The 20,213-nt window shown below is 49.6% G+C and overlaps 1 protein-coding gene across 4 annotated transcripts in view; it reads left to right on the forward strand.

Annotated features, from left to right (window-relative positions):
* Window positions 1-20,213, forward strand: part of HIP1 (huntingtin interacting protein 1) — a 216,169-nt gene that overhangs the window by 151,899 nt on the left and 44,057 nt on the right. For all 4 annotated transcript variants that reach the window (XM_017857668.1, XM_017857669.1, XM_017857671.1 and 1 more), the window contains exons 5-7: window positions 5,566-5,646; window positions 12,070-12,146; window positions 12,934-12,995. In XM_017857668.1, the coding sequence (XP_017713157.1) occupies window positions 5,566-5,646; window positions 12,070-12,146; window positions 12,934-12,995 (220 nt within the window). The remainder of the gene's footprint in view (window positions 1-5,565; window positions 5,647-12,069; window positions 12,147-12,933; window positions 12,996-20,213) is intronic.

Consider the following 20,213-nt stretch of genomic DNA (forward strand, 5'->3'; position numbering starts at 1 on the left):
GGGCGGGTGTGCATTGGCCGGTCCTCAGCCCACTAAAAGATAAGCCACAAGCGTTTGTGACATTCACCTGCCTCAGCCTCCCGAGTAGCTGGGACTACATTAGCTGGGACTACAGGCGCCCGCCACCTCGCCCGTCTAGTTTTTTGTATTTTTTAGTAGAGACGGGGTTTCACCATGTTAGCCAGGATGATCTTGATCTCCTGACCTTGTGATCCGCCCGTCTCGGCCTCCCAAAGTGCTGGGATTACAGGCTTGAGCCACTGCCCCCGGCCTCTGATATGTTCTTTTGCCTCTACCAGTTGAGAACTACTACTTTAGCCTTTTTGCACAGTCTTACCTGTATCTGTCTGCACCTATAAAATGTTGGCAACTATGTAGTTTTATCTACCTGTCATAGGTGAGGAAACACAGGCCCAGAAAGGGAAGCAGCTTACCCTAAAGTCACAAAACTAGGTACCAGAACAAAGTCGAGAGTTGTCCCCAGATTGCCCAACTGTGTGCTAGAAAACGTTCTCTGTAACATGTAAAGCTTAGGTCTTTTCCTTTTGTTAGAATTTGCCTGATATATATTTCGCCATCTTTTTACTTTAAGCATTCCTGTATTTTTACGTTTTAGAAATAACACTTATAAATAACATTTGGTTGGATTTTGTGTGGTTTGTGGTTGTTGTTTTTTATTCAGGATGGTAGTCTTTGTCTTTTAACTGGGCATTTAGTCCATTTACATTTATTATACTACATGGTATGTTTAGATTTATGTCTCCCATTTGATTTTATGCTTTCTATTTGTCCCATCTGTTCTGCTTCTATTTCTCTCGTGCCTTGCTTTATTTTGGATTAACTGGGTAATTTTTCTCATTCTGTTTTTTCCTCATTACTATTTGGGAGGTTAAAAAACAAATCTACTTTTTTTAGTTTTGGCATGTTCTCTAATAATTACAAAATGCTTCCTTGGTTTATCTAGGTCTACCTTTCATATCTTTGTTTCTTGTATAACACAAAGATTTTAGAATATTTTAGTTCCATTCAGTTCCTCAATTTATCTGTTAGCATAATATTTTGGTTTTGATTATGTTTATCTTTAAACTCTGTAAGTTATTGTTTTATTTTCCTTGTTTTATTCTGTGCTCTCCATAGACCTTCCATCTGAGATCACTTTCTTTCTGCCTGAATTATTTATAACTTCCAAAATTGAGAGTCTACTGGCGGCTAACACCGTGTTTGCTTGTTTAAGAATGCTGTTTTTTTTTTTTTCTGGAGACAGAGTCTTGCTCTGTTGCCTAGGCCAGAGTGCACTGGCACAATCTCAGCTCACTGCAACCTCCGCCGCCCAGGTTGAAGTGATTCTCCTGCCTCAGCCTCCCAAGTAGCTAGAATTACGATGCCTACCACCACGCCTGGCTAATTTTTATATTTTTAGTAGAGATGGGGTTTTGCCATGTTGGCCAGGCTGATCTTGAACTCCTGACCTCAGGTGATCCACCCACCTTGGCCTCCCAAAGTGCTGAAATTACAGGCATGAGCCACCGCGCCCGGACGAGAATGTCATTATTTCAACCTCACTCATAGAAGGTATCTTCTCTGGGTTTAGGTTCTAAGGTGACAGTTATTTTCCCTCAGCACGTAGAGGATATTTTCAAGATATCTTTCCACTGACTTCTGGCTTTGATTATTTTCGTGGAGTCGGCTGTGAGACACTTTTGCTCCTTTGAAGCTAACATGTGTTTTATCTCTGGCCATTTTAACATCTTAGAATGTGTCTAGGAGTGAATTTATTTTGGATTCTTTGGACGGTGGGTTAGTGTCTTTTATTAGTTGTGAAAATTTCTCATTGTCACTTCAAACATTGCCTGTGCTCCATTCTATCTTTTCCTTCTCAGATTTTTTTTTTTTTTATATGGAGTCTCACTCTGTTGCCCAGGCTCACTGCAGCCTGCGCCTCCCAGGTTCAAGTGATTATCCTGCCTCAGCCTCCCAAGTAGCTGGGACTATAGGCATGCACCACCACACCCAGCTAATTTTTGTACTTTTAGTAGAGACGGGGTTTTGCCACATTGGCCAGGCTTGTCTCAAACTCCTGACCTCAAGTGATCTTCCCTCCTCGTCCTCCCAAAGTGTTGGAATTACAGGCATCAGCTACCGTGCCCAGTCCCTTCTCAGATTTTGGCTACATGTGTGTCAGACTTTCTTATCCTACCCCTCATGTCTCTAAACCACTCTTCCAGTTTTTTCCACCTATTTGTCTTTGCTGTATTCTGGATAATTTTTATCAGCTCTAGCCTTCTGTTTGCCTCATCTCCAGTTGGGTCTAATGTGTTATTAAACTTCTCCATAAGGTTTTCAATTTCATTTAGTACAGTTTTCTTTTCTTTTCTTCTTCTTCTTCTTTTTTTTTTTTTTTTTTTTTTTTGTTTTTTGAGACTGAGTTTTGCTCTTGTTGCCTAGGCTGGAGTGCAATGGCGCGATCTCCACTCACTGCAGCCTCCACCTCCCAGGTTCAAGCGATTCTCCTGTCTCAGCCTGCCAAGTAGCTGGGACTATAGGCGTGCACCACCATGCCTGGCTAATTTTATATGTTTAGTAGAGATGGGGTTTCACCATGTTGGCCAGGCTGGTTTCAAACTCCTCACCTCAGGTGATCCATCTGCCTCGGCCTCTCAAATTGCTAGGATTACAGTCATGAGCCACCACACCTAGCCCAATTAGTACAGTTTTCATTTCTTGAAGTTCTATTTTTTTTTTTTTCCAAATCTGCTTGTTTTTTGCTGGGGGAGGTTGTTGTTTGAGACAGGGTCTCACTCTGTCACCCAGGCTGGAGTGCAGTGGTGCGATCATGGCTTACTGCAGCCTCAACCTCCCGAGCTCAGGTGATCCTCCCACCTCAGCCTCCCAAGTAGCTGGGACAACAGGTGTGCACCACCACACCCAGCTAATTTTTGTAGACGCAGAGTTTTGCCATGTTGCCCAGGGTGGTTTTGAACTCCTGGACTTAAGCAATCTGCCCACCTCAGCTTCCCAAAGCACTGCGATTATAGGCAGGAGGAGCCACTGTGTCCAGCCCTGCTTCTCCTCCTTTACAATTTGTTATGCTCTGCATATATTTTGAAACAGTGTCTTATTTCTTTAGATATACGAAGCAAAGTCATTTCATATATATTTTGTAATTCTATTATCTATTTTTTTTTTTTGAGACAGAGTCTCGCTCTGTCACCCAGGCTGGAGTACAGTGGCGCGATCTTGGCTCACTGCAAGCTCTGCCTCCCGGGTTCATGCCATTCTCCCGCCTCAACCTCCTGAGTAGCCAGAACTACAGGCGCCCACCACCACAACCAGCTAATTTTTTGTATTTTTAGTAGAGACGGGGTTTCACCATGTTAGCCAGGATGGTCTCGATCTCCTGACCTCGTGATCTGCCCGCCTTGGCCTCCCAAAGTGCTGGGATTACAGGTGCAAGCCACTGCGCCCAGCCTAGCTAAGGTCTTTAGAGATTTGTTTCTGTCCTCCGTCACTTTTGGTGCATTTTGCCCATGCGGTGTAGTTTTCTTTATGTTCGGTTATTTTCTACTTAAGCTGCTCATCTTCCTTGGAATTTTATCTATGGGGAATTCTTTGAAGTCTGTAATGAAGGCAGGTTCCTCCAGAGAGAATTGGCATTTGCTTCCATTGAGATCACTCGACATTAAATTCTCAGCTAAAGGTTTTGTGAATTTAGGGCAGATTTTCCTCCGCCGGATCACAGTGGTGATTTGAGGCTGGCAGAATTCTTCATAGTCCCTGGGGAGGGACTTCCTCAGCTGCAGCGAGTAGCAACGTTTATCTATTATTCTTCTATACCTTGATAGCTCCCACCCACCTCCCCTGATAACCACAGAGGCCCACCCCCCAGTCTTGCGCTGCTGCTACGTGTTGGTGATCCGGTGGTGATGTCTTCATGAGACAGTTTCCTTGCTCAATGCTCATCAAGGCTGGAGGTACGAGCTGACATGATCCACAGCTCACGCAGCCTCACTCTCCCCCGGACTTCACGCAATCTCCGCCACTTATCAGTCCCTGAATAAGCCGGAGCCCCACCCCACACACACGGTGCACCACACCACACAGAACCCACGACCCCACCCCCTAATTTTTTAATTTTTTGTAGACGTGGGGTTTCAGCCATGTTGGCCAGAGCTGGTCTCAAACTCCTCAGCTCTGACAATCCTCTCCTCCTCGGCTCCCAAAGTGCTGGGATTACAGCATGAGCCAACCATGCCTGGCTGACAGATTCCACTTCAGGACCCCATCCATGTGTAAATAGTGTAGATGCTATTCGTCTATTGACATCCATCTGGAAGACATATTCCCTCCACTGTTCTTAGATAGAGACATGGAAGTAAAAGAGCCACAGGCAGACTATGATTTTTGCCAAAGGTGGGAGACTCATCTTCTTTATTTTAAGAGGAGTCTCGGCTCTGTCACCCAGGGCTGGAGTGCAGTGGCACGATCTTGGCTCACTGCAACCTCTCCCTCCCAGGTTCAAGTGATTCTCCTGCCTCAGCCTCCCAAGTAGCTGGGACTACAGGCATGTGCCATCACACCCAGCTAATTTTTGTATTTTTTGTAGAGATGGGGTTTCACCATGTTGGCCAGCCTGGTCTTGAGCTCCTGACCTCAAGTGATCTGCCCACCTCGGTCTCCCAAAGTGCTGGGATTACAGGCATGAGCCACCATGCTTGGACAGAGTCAACATTCTTAAGTAGGCAGCTTTGTCCAAAATTTATCAAAGGAAGTCCTTATGTTTGTACAAAGGATTGTGCTTTAAGGAATGTTCATTGCAATGGTGTATGATAGCAAACATTTCAGCCGTTTGAACTGGCTTCAGCCCATTTGAATTTATTGAGTCAGTTCAATAAATTACAATAATACTGGTTGGTCACTAAAAAAAATGAAAGAAAGTTTAAGAAGTTGAATAAAATTGCAGCATATTAAGCAAGAAAAATAGATTGATTCTATTTACATTTAAGAATAAAGGTAGATGGCTGGGTGCGGTGGCTCACGCCTGTAATCCCAGCACTTTGGGAGTCAGAGGTGGGTGGATCACCTGAGGTCAGAAGTTCAGGACTAGTCTGGTCAACATGGTGAAACCCCATCTCTACTAAAAACAACAAAAATTAGCTAGGCATGGTGCTCACACCTGTAGCGTAATTCCAGCCTTTTGGGAGGCCCAGGCAGGCAGATCACTCGAGGCCAGGAGTTTGAGACCAGCCTGGGCAACATGGTAAAACCATATCTCTACTAAAAATACAAAAATTGACCAGGCATGGTGGCACATGCCTGTAATCCCAGCTACTCAGGAGACTGAGGCAGGAGAATCACTTGAACCCAGGAGGCAGAGGCTGCAGTGAGCAGAGATCGTGCCACTGCATTCCAGCCTGGGCAAGAGAGCTAGACCCCATCTCTAAATAAATAACATAAAGGGGAGAAAAAGAAAAGAAGGTAGATTCTTTACCAGAGAATTTCTGGCCTCAGATCTCGCGACCGTCATGTTCTTGTTGTTGACTCTGCTTCCCCTCCTCTTCCTGAAAGGGCCACCTGAGCGAGGGGTATGGCCAGCTGTGCAGCATCTACCTGAAACTGCTGAGAACCAAGATGGAGTACCACACCAAAGTGAGTCTCTGCGGACAATTCTTCCGCCACCACCGCCTCCCCTGCTGTATCCCCTCAGCCCCTCCCTGGGCTCAGTTGTCGGCTCTTTCAGGTAATAGACAGCCCAGGCTTCTGAGGAAGTGTGTGCATCATGTACCCCAGCTGTGGGAGAGGAAAGCCATTGCCAGGCCCACAGGACGTGATGAGGGCTGGGATTTTGGCCCATGTCTTCTGCACCCTTTGTTCCCCATTTTGCAACTAGAAAGAACAACTGGCCAGGCATGGTGGCTCACACCTATAATCCTAGCTGTTTGGGAGACCGAGGCAGACAGATCACCTGAGGTCAGGGGTTCAAGACTGGCCTGGCCAACATGGTGAAACCCGTCTCTACTAAAAGTACAAAAATTACCCGTGGTGGTGATGCATGCCTGTAATCCCAGCTACTCGGGAGGCTGAAGCAGGAGAATTGCTTGAACCCAAGACCAGGAGGCGGAGGTTGCAGTGAGCCAAAACCACGCCACTGTACTCCAGCCTGGGCGACAGAGTGAGACACTGTCTCAAAAAAACATAAAAAAGAAAGGGTAACCCTAGCCACTAGATTGCCTTATGAAAACGTTACAGAAGCATTGATTTTACTGGTTTTTTTTTTTTTTTTTTTGAGACGGAGTCTCACTCTGTTGCCCAGGCTGGAGTGCAGTGGCACAGTCTCGGCTCACTGCAAGCTCTGCCTCAGCCTTCCGAGTAGCTGGGACTACAGGTGCCCGCCACCACGCCTGGCTAAGTTTTTTGTATTTTTAGTAGAGACGGGGTTTCACCATGTTAGCCAGGATGGTCTCGATCTCCTGACCTCGTGATCCACCCGCCTCGGCCTCCCAAAGTGCTGGGATTACAGGTTTTTTACTGCTTTTTGTTTGTTTGTTTGTTTGTTTGTTTTTGGTTTTTTTTGAGACGGAGTCTTGCTCTGTGGCCCAGGCTGGAGTGCAGTGGCCGGATCTCAGCTCACTGCAAGCTCCGCCTCCCGGGTTCACGACATTCTCCTGCCTCAGCCTCCTGAGTAGCTGGGACTACAGGCGCCCACCACCACGCCTGGCTAGTTTTTTGTATTTTTTTTAGTACAGATGGGGTTTCACTGTGTTAGCCAGGATGGTCTTGATCTCCTGACCTCGTGATCCACCCATCTCTGCCTCCCAAAGTGCTGGGATTACAGGCTTGAGCCACTGCGCCCGGCCAGTTTTACTGTTAATAACAATTCCTGGCCGAGCACGGTGGCTCATGCCTATAATCTGAGCCTTTTGGGAAGTCGAGACTGGAGGATCACTTAAGACCAGGAGTTTGAGACCAGCCTGGGCAACATAGCAAGACCCTGTCTCTACAAAAAATTACAATTAGCCAGAGGTGGCGACACATGCCTGTAGTCCCAGCTACTCAGGAGGCTGAGGCAAGAGGATCACTTGAGTTCTGGAGCTGAAGGCTGCTATAAGCTGTGATCATGCCACTGTACTCCAGCCTGAGTGACAGAGCAAAACTACTCCTGCAATTTCTTTTTTTTTTTCCTTTCTTTTTTTTTTTTTTTTGAGACAGAGTTTTGCTCTTGTTGCCCAGGCTGAAGTGCAATGGCACGATCTCAGCTCACCGAAACCTCCGCCTCCTGGGTTGAAGTGATTCTCCTGCCTCAGTCTCCTGAGTAGCTGGGTACTACAGGCATACACTACCATGCCCGGCTAATTTTGTATTTTTTTTTTCAGTAGAGATAAGATTTTGTCAGGTTGGTCTCGAACTCCTGACCTTAGGTGATCCACCCTCCTTGGTCTCTCAAAGTGCTGGGATTACAGGCGTGAGCCATGGCACCCAGCAATTCCTACAATTTCTATAGCAAGCTCCCCTACAGACCCGTCTTTTAATTTTTTTATTTAATTTTAATTTAATTTTATTTTTTTGAGATGGAGTCTCACTCTGTCACTTAGGCTGGAGTGCAGTGTGGCACGATCTCATCTCACTGCCACCTCTACCTCCTGGGTTCGGGCAATTCTCATGTCTCAGCCTCCCAAGGAGCTGAGACTACAGGCACGAGCCACCACGCCTGGCTAATTTTTTGTATTTTTAGTAGAGACGGGATTTCACCATGTTGGCCAGGCTGGAGGTGGATCACCTTAGCTTACTGCAGCCTCAAATTCCTGGGCTCAAGAGATCTTCTTGCCCCAGTCTCCCGAGTTGCTGGGACCACAGATACTCGCCACCATGCCTGGCTTAGAATCCACTCTGGTGTGAGGCTGGGCAGGGTGGAAAACAGCATCTCAGTCACAGAGGCCTCAGCACCCCCCTGAGTCGCACCTTGGACCCATTGGAGATCAGGCCGTAAAGCAATGACATGGACCACTCCGCATTTTAAGTCCACTTTTCCAAAGTGGGCTTAAAAGATCCAAGTGGCCAGTGAGGACAATGATGAGAGCCAGAATTAGGACAGTTGTCCATGGGACAGTCAAAGAAGCAGGGACTGCCTGAAGATTGGCAGGAAATGAGGCTGGGTGGGGTTGCTCGTGCCTATAATCCCAGCACTTTGGGAGGGCAAGCAGGGCGGATTGCTTAAACCCAGGAGTTCCAGCCTGGGCAACATAGGGAGACCCTGTCTCTACAAAAAGTTAAAAAATTAGCCGGGCGTGGTAGTGCGCAACTGTAGTCCCAGCTACTCGGGAGGCTGAGGTGGGAGGATGCCTTGAGCCTGGGAGGTCAAGGATGCAGTGAGCTATGATCGCATCACTGCCCTCCCACCTGGGCAACAGAGTGAGGCCCTGTCTCCCAGAAAAAAGAGAGAAGAAGGTGACGTGATGGATACTGTGAGGTGGGGGAGGGGAACAGCTGAGGGGTGTGCAGGGGTCTGGCAACTGTGGGAGACAATAGGGGGTCAGGCAGAGGGGTGGGCACATAGGAGGCAACATAAACCAGAACTGAGGCTGGGCCAGGCCACGGTGTCAGAGGCCTAGGCGGGGAGTGGGCTGCCCTCAGTCTGGATTGCAAGACAAAGAAACAGGAGGGAGAGGCTCAGGGTGTGGAGGGGAGGGGCCTTGTAGCCTGTGATTGGAGCAAGGACAGGGCTCTGGTAAAGGTGTCATGAGGAGGTGGGGAAAGGTGAGAATTGGATTTAAGATCTTCTGGGGCTGGGCGCAGTGGTTCACACCTGTCATCCCAGCACTTTGGGAGGCCGAGGTGGGCGGATCGTCTGAGGTCAGGAGTTCAAGACCAGCCTGGCCAACGTGGCAAAACTCATCTCTACTAAAAATACAAAAAGAAATTAGCTCACGCCTGTACTCCCAGCTACTCAGGAGGCTGAGGCAGGAGAATCACTTGAAACTGGGAGGCAGAGGTTGCAGTGAGCCAAGATGCTGCTATTGCACTCCAGACTGGGCAACAGAGCAAGACTCCATCTCAAAAAAAAAAAAAAAAGATGGGAGTAGAGGTTTTGAAAGTGTTAAATTGAACTGGTGGGTGTGGTGGCTCACGCCTCTAATCCCAACACCATGGGAGGCCAAGGCAGGAGGATCACTTAAGGCCAGGAGTTGGAGACCAGCCTGACCGACATAGTGAAACCCCTATCTCTACTAAAAACACAAACATTAGCTGGGCGTGGTGGCACGCACCTGTAATCCCAGCTACTCAGGAGGCTGAGGCTTGGGAATGGCTTGAATCTGGAAGGCAGAGGTTGCACTCCAGCCTGGGTGACAGCAAGACTCTCTCTCAAAAAAAAAAAAAAGTACAGTGTTAAATGTGAAGTGGGAGGAGGAAGGGCCTAGGGTAGGATTTTAGGTGGAAAAGGAGAGAAGGGAGGGTGTGGAGAAAGCAAGACTGGGAAGATGGTTAGGGAGGAAGGGGACTGGGATGGGAGCTAGGGCAGTGGCACTGCAGGGGTGATAGAGGCCAAGGGAGTCCCTTTCCCTTGTGTATAGAAAGACAGCAGAGTTCAGCGGCATCAGAAGCAGCCGGTGCCAATGGCCAGGCCCCTAGCTTTTAATAGCATGGAAGGGCAGAAGGGAATGGTGACGTGGGCTTGGAGAATTGGGGTCGAATGAGGATGCAGCTGGCTTTGCTTCCAAAGGCTCTCGAGCTCACTGCTGTCTTGTTTTTCCTGGTTTTAGAAAGCAGAGAAAATGGGGAAGCTGGTATTGTCTAAGCGTGGAGGAGCAAAGGACTTTTCCAGTTTTTAGCAATTAGTGATACAAGAGTGGGGAAGGAGGCTGGGCAGAGTGGCTCACACCTGCAATCCCAGCATTTGGGGAGGCCAAGGCTTGAGGTGAGACCAGCCTGGGCAACACAGTGAGACCCTGTCTCTTAAAAAAAATTTTTTTTTTGGCCGGGTGTGGTGGCTCACGCTTGTAATCCCAGCACTTTGGGAGGCTGAGGCGGGTGGATCACCTGAGGTCAGGAGTTCAGGATCAGCCTGGGCAACATAGTGAAACCCCATCTCCACTAAAAATACAAAAAAATTAGCCGGGCATGGTGGTGTGTGCCTGTTAGTTCCAGCTACTCGGAAGGCTGAGACAGGAGAATTGCTTGAACCCAAGGGGCTGAGGTTGCAGCGAGCTGATATCATGTCATTGCACTCCAGCCTGGGCAACAGAGTGAGAATCCATCTTGAAAACAACAACAGCAAAAATATCCCACACACATTAAAGAAAAATTCATTCTCTGGCCGGGTGCAGTGGCTCACGCCTGTAATCCCAGCACTTTGGGGAGGCTGAGGCAGGCGGATCACCTGAGGTCAGGAATTCAAGACCAGCCTGGTCAATGTGGTGAAACCCCATCGCTACTAAAAATACCAAAAAAAAAAAAAAAAAATTAGCCCACATGGGGGTATATGCCTGTAGTACCAGCTACTCAGGAGGCTAAGGTGGAGGATCGCTTGAGCCCAGGAATTCGAGGCTGCAGTGAGCGATGGTCATGCCACTGCACTTCAGCATGGGCAACAGTGAGGCCATGTCTCTAAAAAATAAAAAAAGAGAGAGAAACAGGAGAGAGTTTGCTTCCCCCTCCTCTGCCATGTAAGCAACGTAACCAGCACGAGCCCTCACCAGGGACCAAATCTGTCAACACCTTGACTTTGGACTCCCTGGCCTCCAGAACTGCGAGACACTGTCTATGGGTTAAGCCACCCAGTGTGTGGTATCTTGTTATAACTGCCCAAGCTGACTGAGACGGACGTTCAGGCCAGAGAGCATGAATGCATAGTGACACCAGCTGTGAGTCTTTCTCCAGGGACAGTTGGCAGCCGGCCCTAGGTGTAGAGCCGATGACAAGGACCCAGGCTCTCAGCAGGTCTTCGAAGCAGTGTGGTGGAAAGGCAGGCAGGGCATAGGGAAGTGGAACCAGGCCACCAGTCATGATGTCGAGACTGAGCCAGGAAGCAAAGGCAGGCAGAGAGACGGGGAGCAGAGGGAGCAGGAGGGGACTGGCTATCTCTGAGACAGAAGTGTGAGTAGTGGGTGGGCTTGAGGGCAGGAGAGGACTGGAAGGGCAGAGGCCTGGGTGATGCAGCTAGAGAGGGAGATGCTGTAGTGGAGAGTTCTAGGCAGGGATGTTTTAGGTGATGGTGGAGTCTGGAGTGGGTGTGCATAGCTGGGGATGGAGTAGAGGTGAAGGTGCTGAAATTGAGATCAGAGCTTGTAATCTCAGGGTGCATGACTTGGGGCAAGGGAAAACTGTGTCCCAGGTGCCAGGTCAAGCCTCAGAGGCCTTGGCACCATGGAGCCCAGGAGCGGAGTCTGCAATGGGGATTTTTTTTTTCTTTTTTTTGCGGGGGGAGACGGAGTCTCACTCTGTTGCCCAGGCTGGAGTGCGGTGGTTCCATCTCAGTTCACTGCAACCTCCACCTCCCAGGTTCAAGCGATTCTCCTGCCTCAGCCTCCCAAGGAGCTGGGATACAGGCATGCGCCACCACCCCGGCTAATTTTGTATTTTAGTTGAGACAGGGTTTCACCATGTTGGCCAGCCTGGTCTCTAACTCCTGACCTCAAGCGATCCACCTACCTTGGCCTCCAAAGTGCTGGGATTATAGGTGTGAGCCACCACGCCCAGCCTAGAGCCTAAAGTATCCACTTGTACATGATGATGCCCCATGATGGAATGGCCACCCATCTCTGCAGCCTTTTCCCTTTGCCACAGGGACAAACCACACAGATGACAGGATCATGCTATAGATACTGAGCAATGATTGATGACACCAGCTGGTTTTTCTTTTTTTTTCTTTTTTGTTTGTTTTGAGGTAGGGTCTTACTCAGTAACCAGGCTGGAGTGCAGTGGCCTTGAACTGTAGCCTTGAACTACTGGGCTCAAGCGATCCTCCCGCCTCGGCCTCCCAAGTAGCTGGGACCACAGGCGTGTGCCACCACGCCTGGCTGAGAGAGAGCTCTTCATGTCTCCTGTCCTGACTCCCTTCCTCTGCCTCCCTTCCAGAATCCCAGGTTCCCAGGCAACCTGCAGATGAGTGACCGCCAGCTGGATGAGGCTGGAGAAAGTGACGTGAACAACTTGTAAGTGGCTCCTGCCCTGAGCCCAGGGAGGGAGAAAGCTTTTGTGAATGCCGACACTTCTCATAGGATCATGGAGGGCCTCATTGGGGGGGTGGGGCGGCGTGGCTGGGGTGGAGACCAAAGCCCCTGGGTGACTTGGCCTTGGGGCCACTTATTTATTGGTGGTGCCTTATCCAGAACCCCTGCCTGGCTATTTCACACCCCAGAGCTTTCCTGTCTGTCTCGCTTTCTGCCCTCTGACTCCAACACTGGTAACTATCCTCTCCCTCTGTCACTGTCACTGTTTTTGTTTTTGTTTTTTGAGAAGCAGTCTCACCCTGTTACCCAGGCTGGAGTGCAGTGGCTCGATCTCAGCTTACTGCAGTCTCCACCTCCCAGGTTCAAGTGTTTCTCCTGCCTCAGCCTCCCGAGTAGCTGGGATTACAGGCATGCGCCATCACACCCGGCTAATTTTTGTATTTTTAGTAGAGATGGGGTTCCGCCGTGTTGGCCAGGCTGGTCTCAAACTCCGGACCTCAGGTGATCTGCCCACTTTGGCCTCCCAAAGTGCTGGGATGACAGGCGTGAGCCACCACTCCCGACCTGTCACTGTCACTGTTGACTCTTCACCAGGCTGCATGGCCATAATATTCATGAGGCTAAGACTTGGAGCTGGAGTTGTGTGTGTGTTTGCGCACGCACGTGAGCATTGGAGACTGGAGGCAGTAGTGTAGAGCGCGGGGGAGGGGACAGGTAACAGACCGGCCTCAGGCTGTGGAGTGTAAGCTCTCTTTCCTCTTGGGTCCAGTTTCCAGTTAACAGTGGAGATGTTTGACTACCTGGAGTGTGAACTCAACCTCTTCCAAACGGGTGAGTCTCTTCCCTCCCGTCTAAGCCAGGCTCTCATGGGAACTACCTAATTCCCAGTCCTCCTCTCCCTGCACAGTGTGTGGCACAAGGGGCAGGAAAATGGAGACATTCACACCCCATCTCTGGTCTCTCCATCCCTCATGCAGGGAGGGACTGAACCTCTTCAGTATTTTTCTTTTTAAGAGACATGGTCTCAGCTGGGCACGGTGACTCACACCTGTAATCCCAGGACTTTGGGAGGCTAAGGTGGGCCCATCACTTGAGGCCAGAAGTTAAAGACCAGTCTGGCCAACATGGTGAAACCCTGTCTCTAATAAAAATACAAAAATTAGCCAGGCATGGTGGCTTATGCCTGTAATCCCAGTTACTTGGGAGGCTGAGGCAGGAGAATTGCTTGAACCCAGGAGGTAGAGGTTGCAATGAACCAAGATCATGCCACTGCACTCCACCCTGGATGACACAGCAAGACTTCATCTCAAAAAAAAAAAAAAGAGAAAGAGAGAGAGAGATCTCGCTCTGTCACCCAGGTTGGACTGCAGTGGCATATTACAGCTCACTGCAACCTCAAACTACTAGGCTCAAGTGATCCTCCCACCTCAGCCTCGCAAGTAGCTGGGACTACAGGCACGCACCACCACATCCGGCTGATTTTTTAAATATTTTTTGCAGAGCTGGGAGTCTCACTGTGTTACCCAGGCTGTTCTTGAACTACCAGCCTCAAGGCGTCTTCCCAACTCAGTCTCCCAAAGTTCTGGGATTACAGGCGTGAGCTACCACACCTGGCCTCCTAGATATTTTCAAAGTGGGTGGTTTCACGTCTGAGCAGAAAGACCACGCACCGCCCCTTCCTACTGGCCTCCCTCCTGAGGCACAGGCCTCCACAAGCCCAGAGACAGGTCTTACCTCTTTGGCAGCCACTGGACTGTGGCCATGGCCCTGGCCAGTCCTTGGTCCAGTCCTGTCTGCTACTTGGAGCTGGGCTGGCTCATGGGCACGATTTCTGCTGAGGAGGAAGGGCTCGTGTCTGTTGTTGAGTTGGCAGCCATGGGAACAAGCTGGTCAGGATTGGTTGTCACCCAGGACTGGTTGTCACCCAAGTCCACATGAGAAACTCACAGAGTCCTGTTCCACTAGCAGGGGGAGTGGCCACACTTCCAGGCTCCCTTCTGCCAAGAACTGTGGTGCCTCCAGACCATCAGCCCCTAATGCTTCCCTGACAAGCCTCAGCTGGTCCCCCTCTCGCCAGCGCCTCTCCTCCCCATACCTCCCAGCAGGCTCCCCTCACTTCCCTGGGAGACATAAGCACCAGCATTCTGAGACTCAGGGCATTTCAAGACAAGCATCCAACTCTGAAAGATGGCGGTGCACATTGCAGGTCTCCATACGCAAGCTTGGTGGTCTCATGCCCAAGCCTGGTGGCCTTCTCTGCATGTGGACATGCAGGACCCACTCTTGGGGCTTGGACTCTCTGACCCCGAATTTCCTTCAGCTTCCTTCGGCGTGTTCATCTGTGCAGAAATGCCTACTACTGGCCTCTTTTCCAGAATATTCTGTTTTGTGTTGTACTACGGCTAGGACAGGGCAACAAATTCCATAATACATTGACCAGTCTTTAGCACAGGATGTGGTCAGAAAAACACCAGAAACAGGCCGGGCGCAGGGGTCATGCCTGTAATCCCAGCACTTTGGGAGGCCGAGGCGGGTGGATCACCTGAGGTCAGGAGTTCAAGACCAGCCTGGGCAACATAGTGAAACCCCGTCTCTACTAAAAATACAAAAATTATCCGGGCATGGTGGCGAGCGCCTATAATCCCAACTACTCAGGAGGCTGAGGCAGGAGAATGGCTTGAACCCGGGAGGCAGAGATTGCAGTGAGCCGAGATCACACCACTGCACTCCAGTCTGGGTGACAGAGCAATATTCTGTCTCAGAAAAAAGAAAGACAAACACCAGATACAGTTGGAAACTGCAGTTTGTGTGAGAAAGGGACACTCAGCCGACTAGGAAGCTATTTGAGCAGGACGTTATACAAAAGTCAGTAGAGAAATAAAAATAAAACACAGAATCTAGTCTATGCCCTAAGCTATTCCCAGTCAGATTGAAAGCAGTGGAGTGGATGCATTTATATTTTTAAAAATGCATTGGGGCCAGGCGCAGTGACTCATGCCTGTAATTTCAGCACGTTGGGAGGCCAAGGCAGGCAGATCATGAGGTTAGGAGTTCAAGACCAGCCTGGCCAACATGGTGAAACCCTGTCTCTATTAAAAATACAAAAATTAGTCAGGTGTGATGGTGTGTGCCTGTAATCCCAGCTACTCAGGTGGCTGAGGCAGGAGAATTGCTTGAACCCGGGAGGCAGAGGTTGCAGTGAACCGAGATTACACCACTGCACTGCAGACTGGTCAACAGAGCAAGACTGCTTGAAAAAAAAAAATACATTGGAAATGTTTGCATAAAAGTATATGAACAAGTATACATTGTTGTGGCTAACTTTTCATCCTTTGGATTTGGGTGGGAACGACGTATGTGGATAATTCAGAAATCATTTGCATTTAGCTTTCACTTTTTTCTGTTGTTTCTTTTGAGATAGTCTGGCTGTGTCACCCAACCTGGAATGCAGTGGTGCAGTCTCGGCTCACTGCTTCTGGGGCTCAAGCCATCCTCCTATCTCAGTCTCCCAAGTAGCTGGGACTGCGGGCATGCACCATGATCCCCAGCTAATTTTTCTGTACTTTTTGTAGAGACGAGGCTTCACTATATTGCCCAGGCTGGTCTCAAACTCCCGAGCTCAAGGGATCTGCCTGCCTTGTCCTCCCAAAGTGCTGGGATTACAGGCATGAGCCACCACGCCCAGCCTGCATTTAGCTTTGGAATGTGCTAGATCTGAATGAAGGCATGAGTGACATTCTTGGAATTGTCATCCTTGGGAAAATGCAGCCTAGAAGTTGCAGTTCGGCTGACGCAAGATCTCTCCCCATGGCCCTTGCCTCTTCTTGGAGCCAGCTGCCTGCCTGCCTCCCGCTGCTGTGGTTTTTAGGGATGAGCAAGACAAATGTTTCAACCTTTGGGCCATCCTTCCAGTTCCTGACAGACAGTGGACCATGACTAAACGGAGATGGTGATGAGGTCCAAAAGGACTTGATTAGCTGAGAGAATGAGTCAGGGGTAGAGGTGGTGAGCTCAGCCATCTTTTTTTGTGCCATCTCGTGACCCCTACCTTTGGTTTTCTGTGTTTTTTTGTGTGTTTGTTTGTTTTGAGATAGAGTCTCGCTCTGTTGCCCAGGCTGGAGTGCAGTGCCACCATCTTAGCTCACTGCAACCTCTGCCTCCCAGGTTCAAGTGATTCTCCTGCCTCAGCCTCCTGAGTAGCTGGGATTACAGGCATGCATCACCACACCTGGCTAATTTTTGTATTTTTAGTAGAGACAGGGTTTCACTATGTTGGCCAGGCTAGTCTTGAACTCCTGGCCTCAAGTGATCTGCCTGCCTTGGCCTCCCAAGGTGCTTGGATTATAGGCATGAGCCACCGTCCCCAGCCTGCTCTGGTTTTATATGCATTGTTCATTAATATTGTCACCACGAAATGCTGAGCTCTTCCCTAAAATCAGGAACCATGTCCTAGTCATCTTTAAATTCTCTCTGTTCTAGCCCAGTGCCTGGTGAATAGCAGGTGCTCAACAATAAAAGAATGCTTGCTTTTTAAAAAACTGCAGGCTGCCAGGTGCAGTGGCTCATGCCTATAAACCCAGCACTTCAGGAGGCCGAGATGGGAAGATTGCTTGAATCCAGGAGTTAAATTCGGGTAGCCCTGGTCCAGAAGACTCTAAGTAATTCACCCTAGAGATTCCCAGAGCCTGCAGCTGGAAGTTAAAACTATTTAATGAATTCTGTTCACCTATTTCATCACTGCTGTTTTTCTTTTCTCTCTCTCTTGTTTTGTTTTGTTTCGTTTTTTTGGAGATGGGATCTCACTCTGTCGCCGAGGCTGGAGTACTGTGGCACAATCATAGCTCACTGCAGCCTTGACCTCCCTGGGCTCAAGGGATCCTCCCACCTCAGCCTCCTGAGTAGCTGGGACCATGGGTGTGTGCCATCACACCTGGCTAAGTTTTACATTTTTTGTAGAGATGGGGTCTTGCTATATAACCAGGCTGGTCTTGAACTCCTGAGCTCAAGTGATCCTTTCACCTCAGCCTCCCAAAGTGCTGGGATTATAGGCATGAGCCATCAGGCCTAGCCTCCTGTGCTTTAAGAAGCACCCCCAGTGTGCACTGTCCAACAGGGCATTCACTAGCCTCATGTGATCATTGAACTTGATTATAATTAAATAACATTTAAAAGTCGGGTCCTCAGCTATACTAGTCCTATTTCAGGTATATTTCAGGAAGCCACATATGGCTAACATATTAGAAAGTTTATATGAACATTTTCATCATTATAGAATTCTATTGGATGGCACTGTTGTGGGTGATTCTGATGCGTGCTAAAATGTGACAACCTCTGAGCTTGGACATATAGTTTTCAACCCGGGATGCAGATTAGAATCTACCTGGGGCCTTTTTTTTGTCTTTCTCTCAAACGGAGCCTTGCTCTGTCGCTCAGGCTGGAGTGCAGTGCCGCGGTCTCAGCTCACTGCAACCTCCGCCTCCTGGGTTCAAGCAATTCTTGTGCCTCAGCCTCCTGAGTAGCTGGGACTACAGGTGCCCACCACCATACCTGGCCAATTTTTGTATTTGTAGTAGAGACGAGGTTTCGCCATGTTGGCCAGGCTGGCCACGAACTCTTGACCTTGAGCAGTCCTCCCGCCTCAGCCTCCCAAAGTGCTGGGATTACAGGCATGAGCCACGGCGCCTGGCCTAATGGGGGACGACAGGGGGAGGCTTTTGAGAGACACTGACACCCAACATACCGCAGACCAATTGAAACAGATGGTGGGGCAGTTCTGGGGGTTGCAGGAAGACTTGAGTTTTTCAGTATCCCCAGGTGATCCTAACCAATCTGAAAGCTAAAGTCAAGAACCACTGCACAATCCATGCACTTTTCACAGCATTCTTATTGAAGTCCTCCAAGACCCTGACGAGGTATGCACTGTTACAGCCACGTGTGCTCAACAGAAGAGCGCCAGGAGGCACAGAGTAACTCAGCACCTTGTCCACAGTGACGCTGCCCTAGATGTTCCTGGGTGCCAAAGGGCATTCCTGGAAGTCATCGGGAATCGAGGGCAGGCAGGGAGATGGAACAGCCCGTGGTTCCTGCCAGTTGGAGCCTGAGGAAGCCGGTAGACTTGGGGATGGCTGCCTTGCAGTGACAGCTGCTTTTAATTTGTGTCAAGGAGGAAAGCTGTCTTTTAATTAGAACAGTTTGGAATTTTTTTTTTTTTCAGCCGCCAGACTAACCCAGTTACCAGGGATTAGTGCAGTCAGGGGAAGCAGAATACAGGCAGCCCTGGGCTTCCCTCTGGGCCAGTTCCACTCACAGAGGGACCACAGGGAGAGTCATTTCATTGCCCGCTGCGTGCAGAGTCTGCAGAGGCAGTGGGTGGCCAGTGCAGGAAGGAAAATCAGCCTGGCCAGTGGTGTGAGCTGAGTGTCTGAAGCCAGACAGCCAGTTGCTTGGTCTAGGCTGGGGGGCAGGGGGTTGGTGTGGAGGGAACCCCAGCGTGAGAAATTGAGGGATCAACTTTGTCTCTGAAACTCAAGAGGGTGGAGGCAGGACTTCTACTTCTGTTGCCAGGTGCCCCAAGTTTCAGCCTTGAGTCCTGACATATCTTCCTTCTCCCAAGTCCTTTTTTCTTTTTTCTTTTTTTTTTTTTTTGAGACGGAGTCTCGCTCTGTCGCCCGGGCTGGAGTGCAGTGGCTGGATCTCGGCTCACTGCAAGCTCCGCCTCCTGGGTTCACGCCATTCTCCTGCCTCAGCCTCCCGGGTAGCTGGGACTACAGGCGCCCGCCACTTCGCCCGGCTATTTTTTTTGTATTTTAGTAGAGACGGGGTTTCACCGTGTTAGCCAGGATGGTCTGGATCTCCTGACCTCGTGATCCGCCCATCTTGGCCTCCCAAAGTGCTGGGATTACAGGCGTGAGTCACCGTGCCCGGCCCTTTTTCTTATTTTTCTTATTTTGTATTGTTTCGATTTGGTTTGGTGTGGTTTGGTTTGGTTTCTTTTGAGATGGAGTCTTGCTCTGTCGCCCAGGCTGGAGTGCAGTGGCACCATCTTAGCTCACTGCAACCTCCGCCTCCCAGGCTCAAGTGATTCTCCTGCCTCAGCCTCCCAAGTAGCGGGGTTTACAGGCACACACCGCCACACCCTGCTAATTTTTGTATTTTAGTAGAGACAGAGTTTCACCATGTTGGCCAGGCTGGTCTCAAACTCCTGACCTCAGGTGATCCACCCGCCTCGGCCTCCCAAAGTGCTGGGATTACAGGCGTGAGCCACTGCGCCTGGCTTGTTTTGTTTTATTTATTTATGAAGCAGTCTTACTCTGTCGCCCAGCCTGGAGTGCAGTGGTGCGATCTTGGCTCCCTGCAGCCTCCACCTCCTGGGTTCAAGCGATTCTCTTTCCTCAGCTTCCCAAGTAGCTGGGATTATAGGCATGAGCCATCACACCCAGCTAATTTTTGTATTTTCAGTAAAGATGAGGTTTTGCCATGTTGCTCAGGCTGGTCTCAAACTCTTGGGCTCAGGCAGTCCCCCCACCTCGGCCTCCCAAGTGCTGGGATTGCAGGTGTGAGCCCCTGCACCTGGCCAAGACCCAGTCTCGTAAAAAGGAAAAAAAGGAAGGTGAGGCTCCCTCTCGATGTCCGCCATGGTAGGAGCTCTCCCAGGTGATGAGCAAATCTCTTCTTTCCTGGGCTATCGGGGTCTCTGCACAGACTAGCACTTAGTTCACCTGTTCATGATGCACTGAATATTCTGACTCTCAGGAGCAAAGGCACCTGGTCTAACCATCACTGGCCCCATTAGCTCTTGGGCTCTCCAACAAGTCTCTTAACTCACCACCTCTCAACAAAACCACTTCTTTTTTTTTTTTTTTTGAGATGATATCTTACTCTTGTCGCCCAGGCTGGAGTGCAGTGGTGCAATCTCGGCTCACTGCAACCTCCGCCTCCTGGGTTCAAGTGATTCTCCTGCCTCAGCCTCCTGAGTAGCTGGGATTACAGGCATGGCCACCATTCCCAGCTAATTTTGTATTTTAATAGAGACAGGGTTTTCCCATGTTG

This window comes from Rhinopithecus bieti, unplaced genomic scaffold (assembly GCF_001698545.2).
Source record: "Rhinopithecus bieti isolate Rb0 unplaced genomic scaffold, ASM169854v2 scaffold_42772, whole genome shotgun sequence".
NCBI classification, from domain to species: domain Eukaryota; kingdom Metazoa; phylum Chordata; class Mammalia; order Primates; family Cercopithecidae; genus Rhinopithecus; species Rhinopithecus bieti.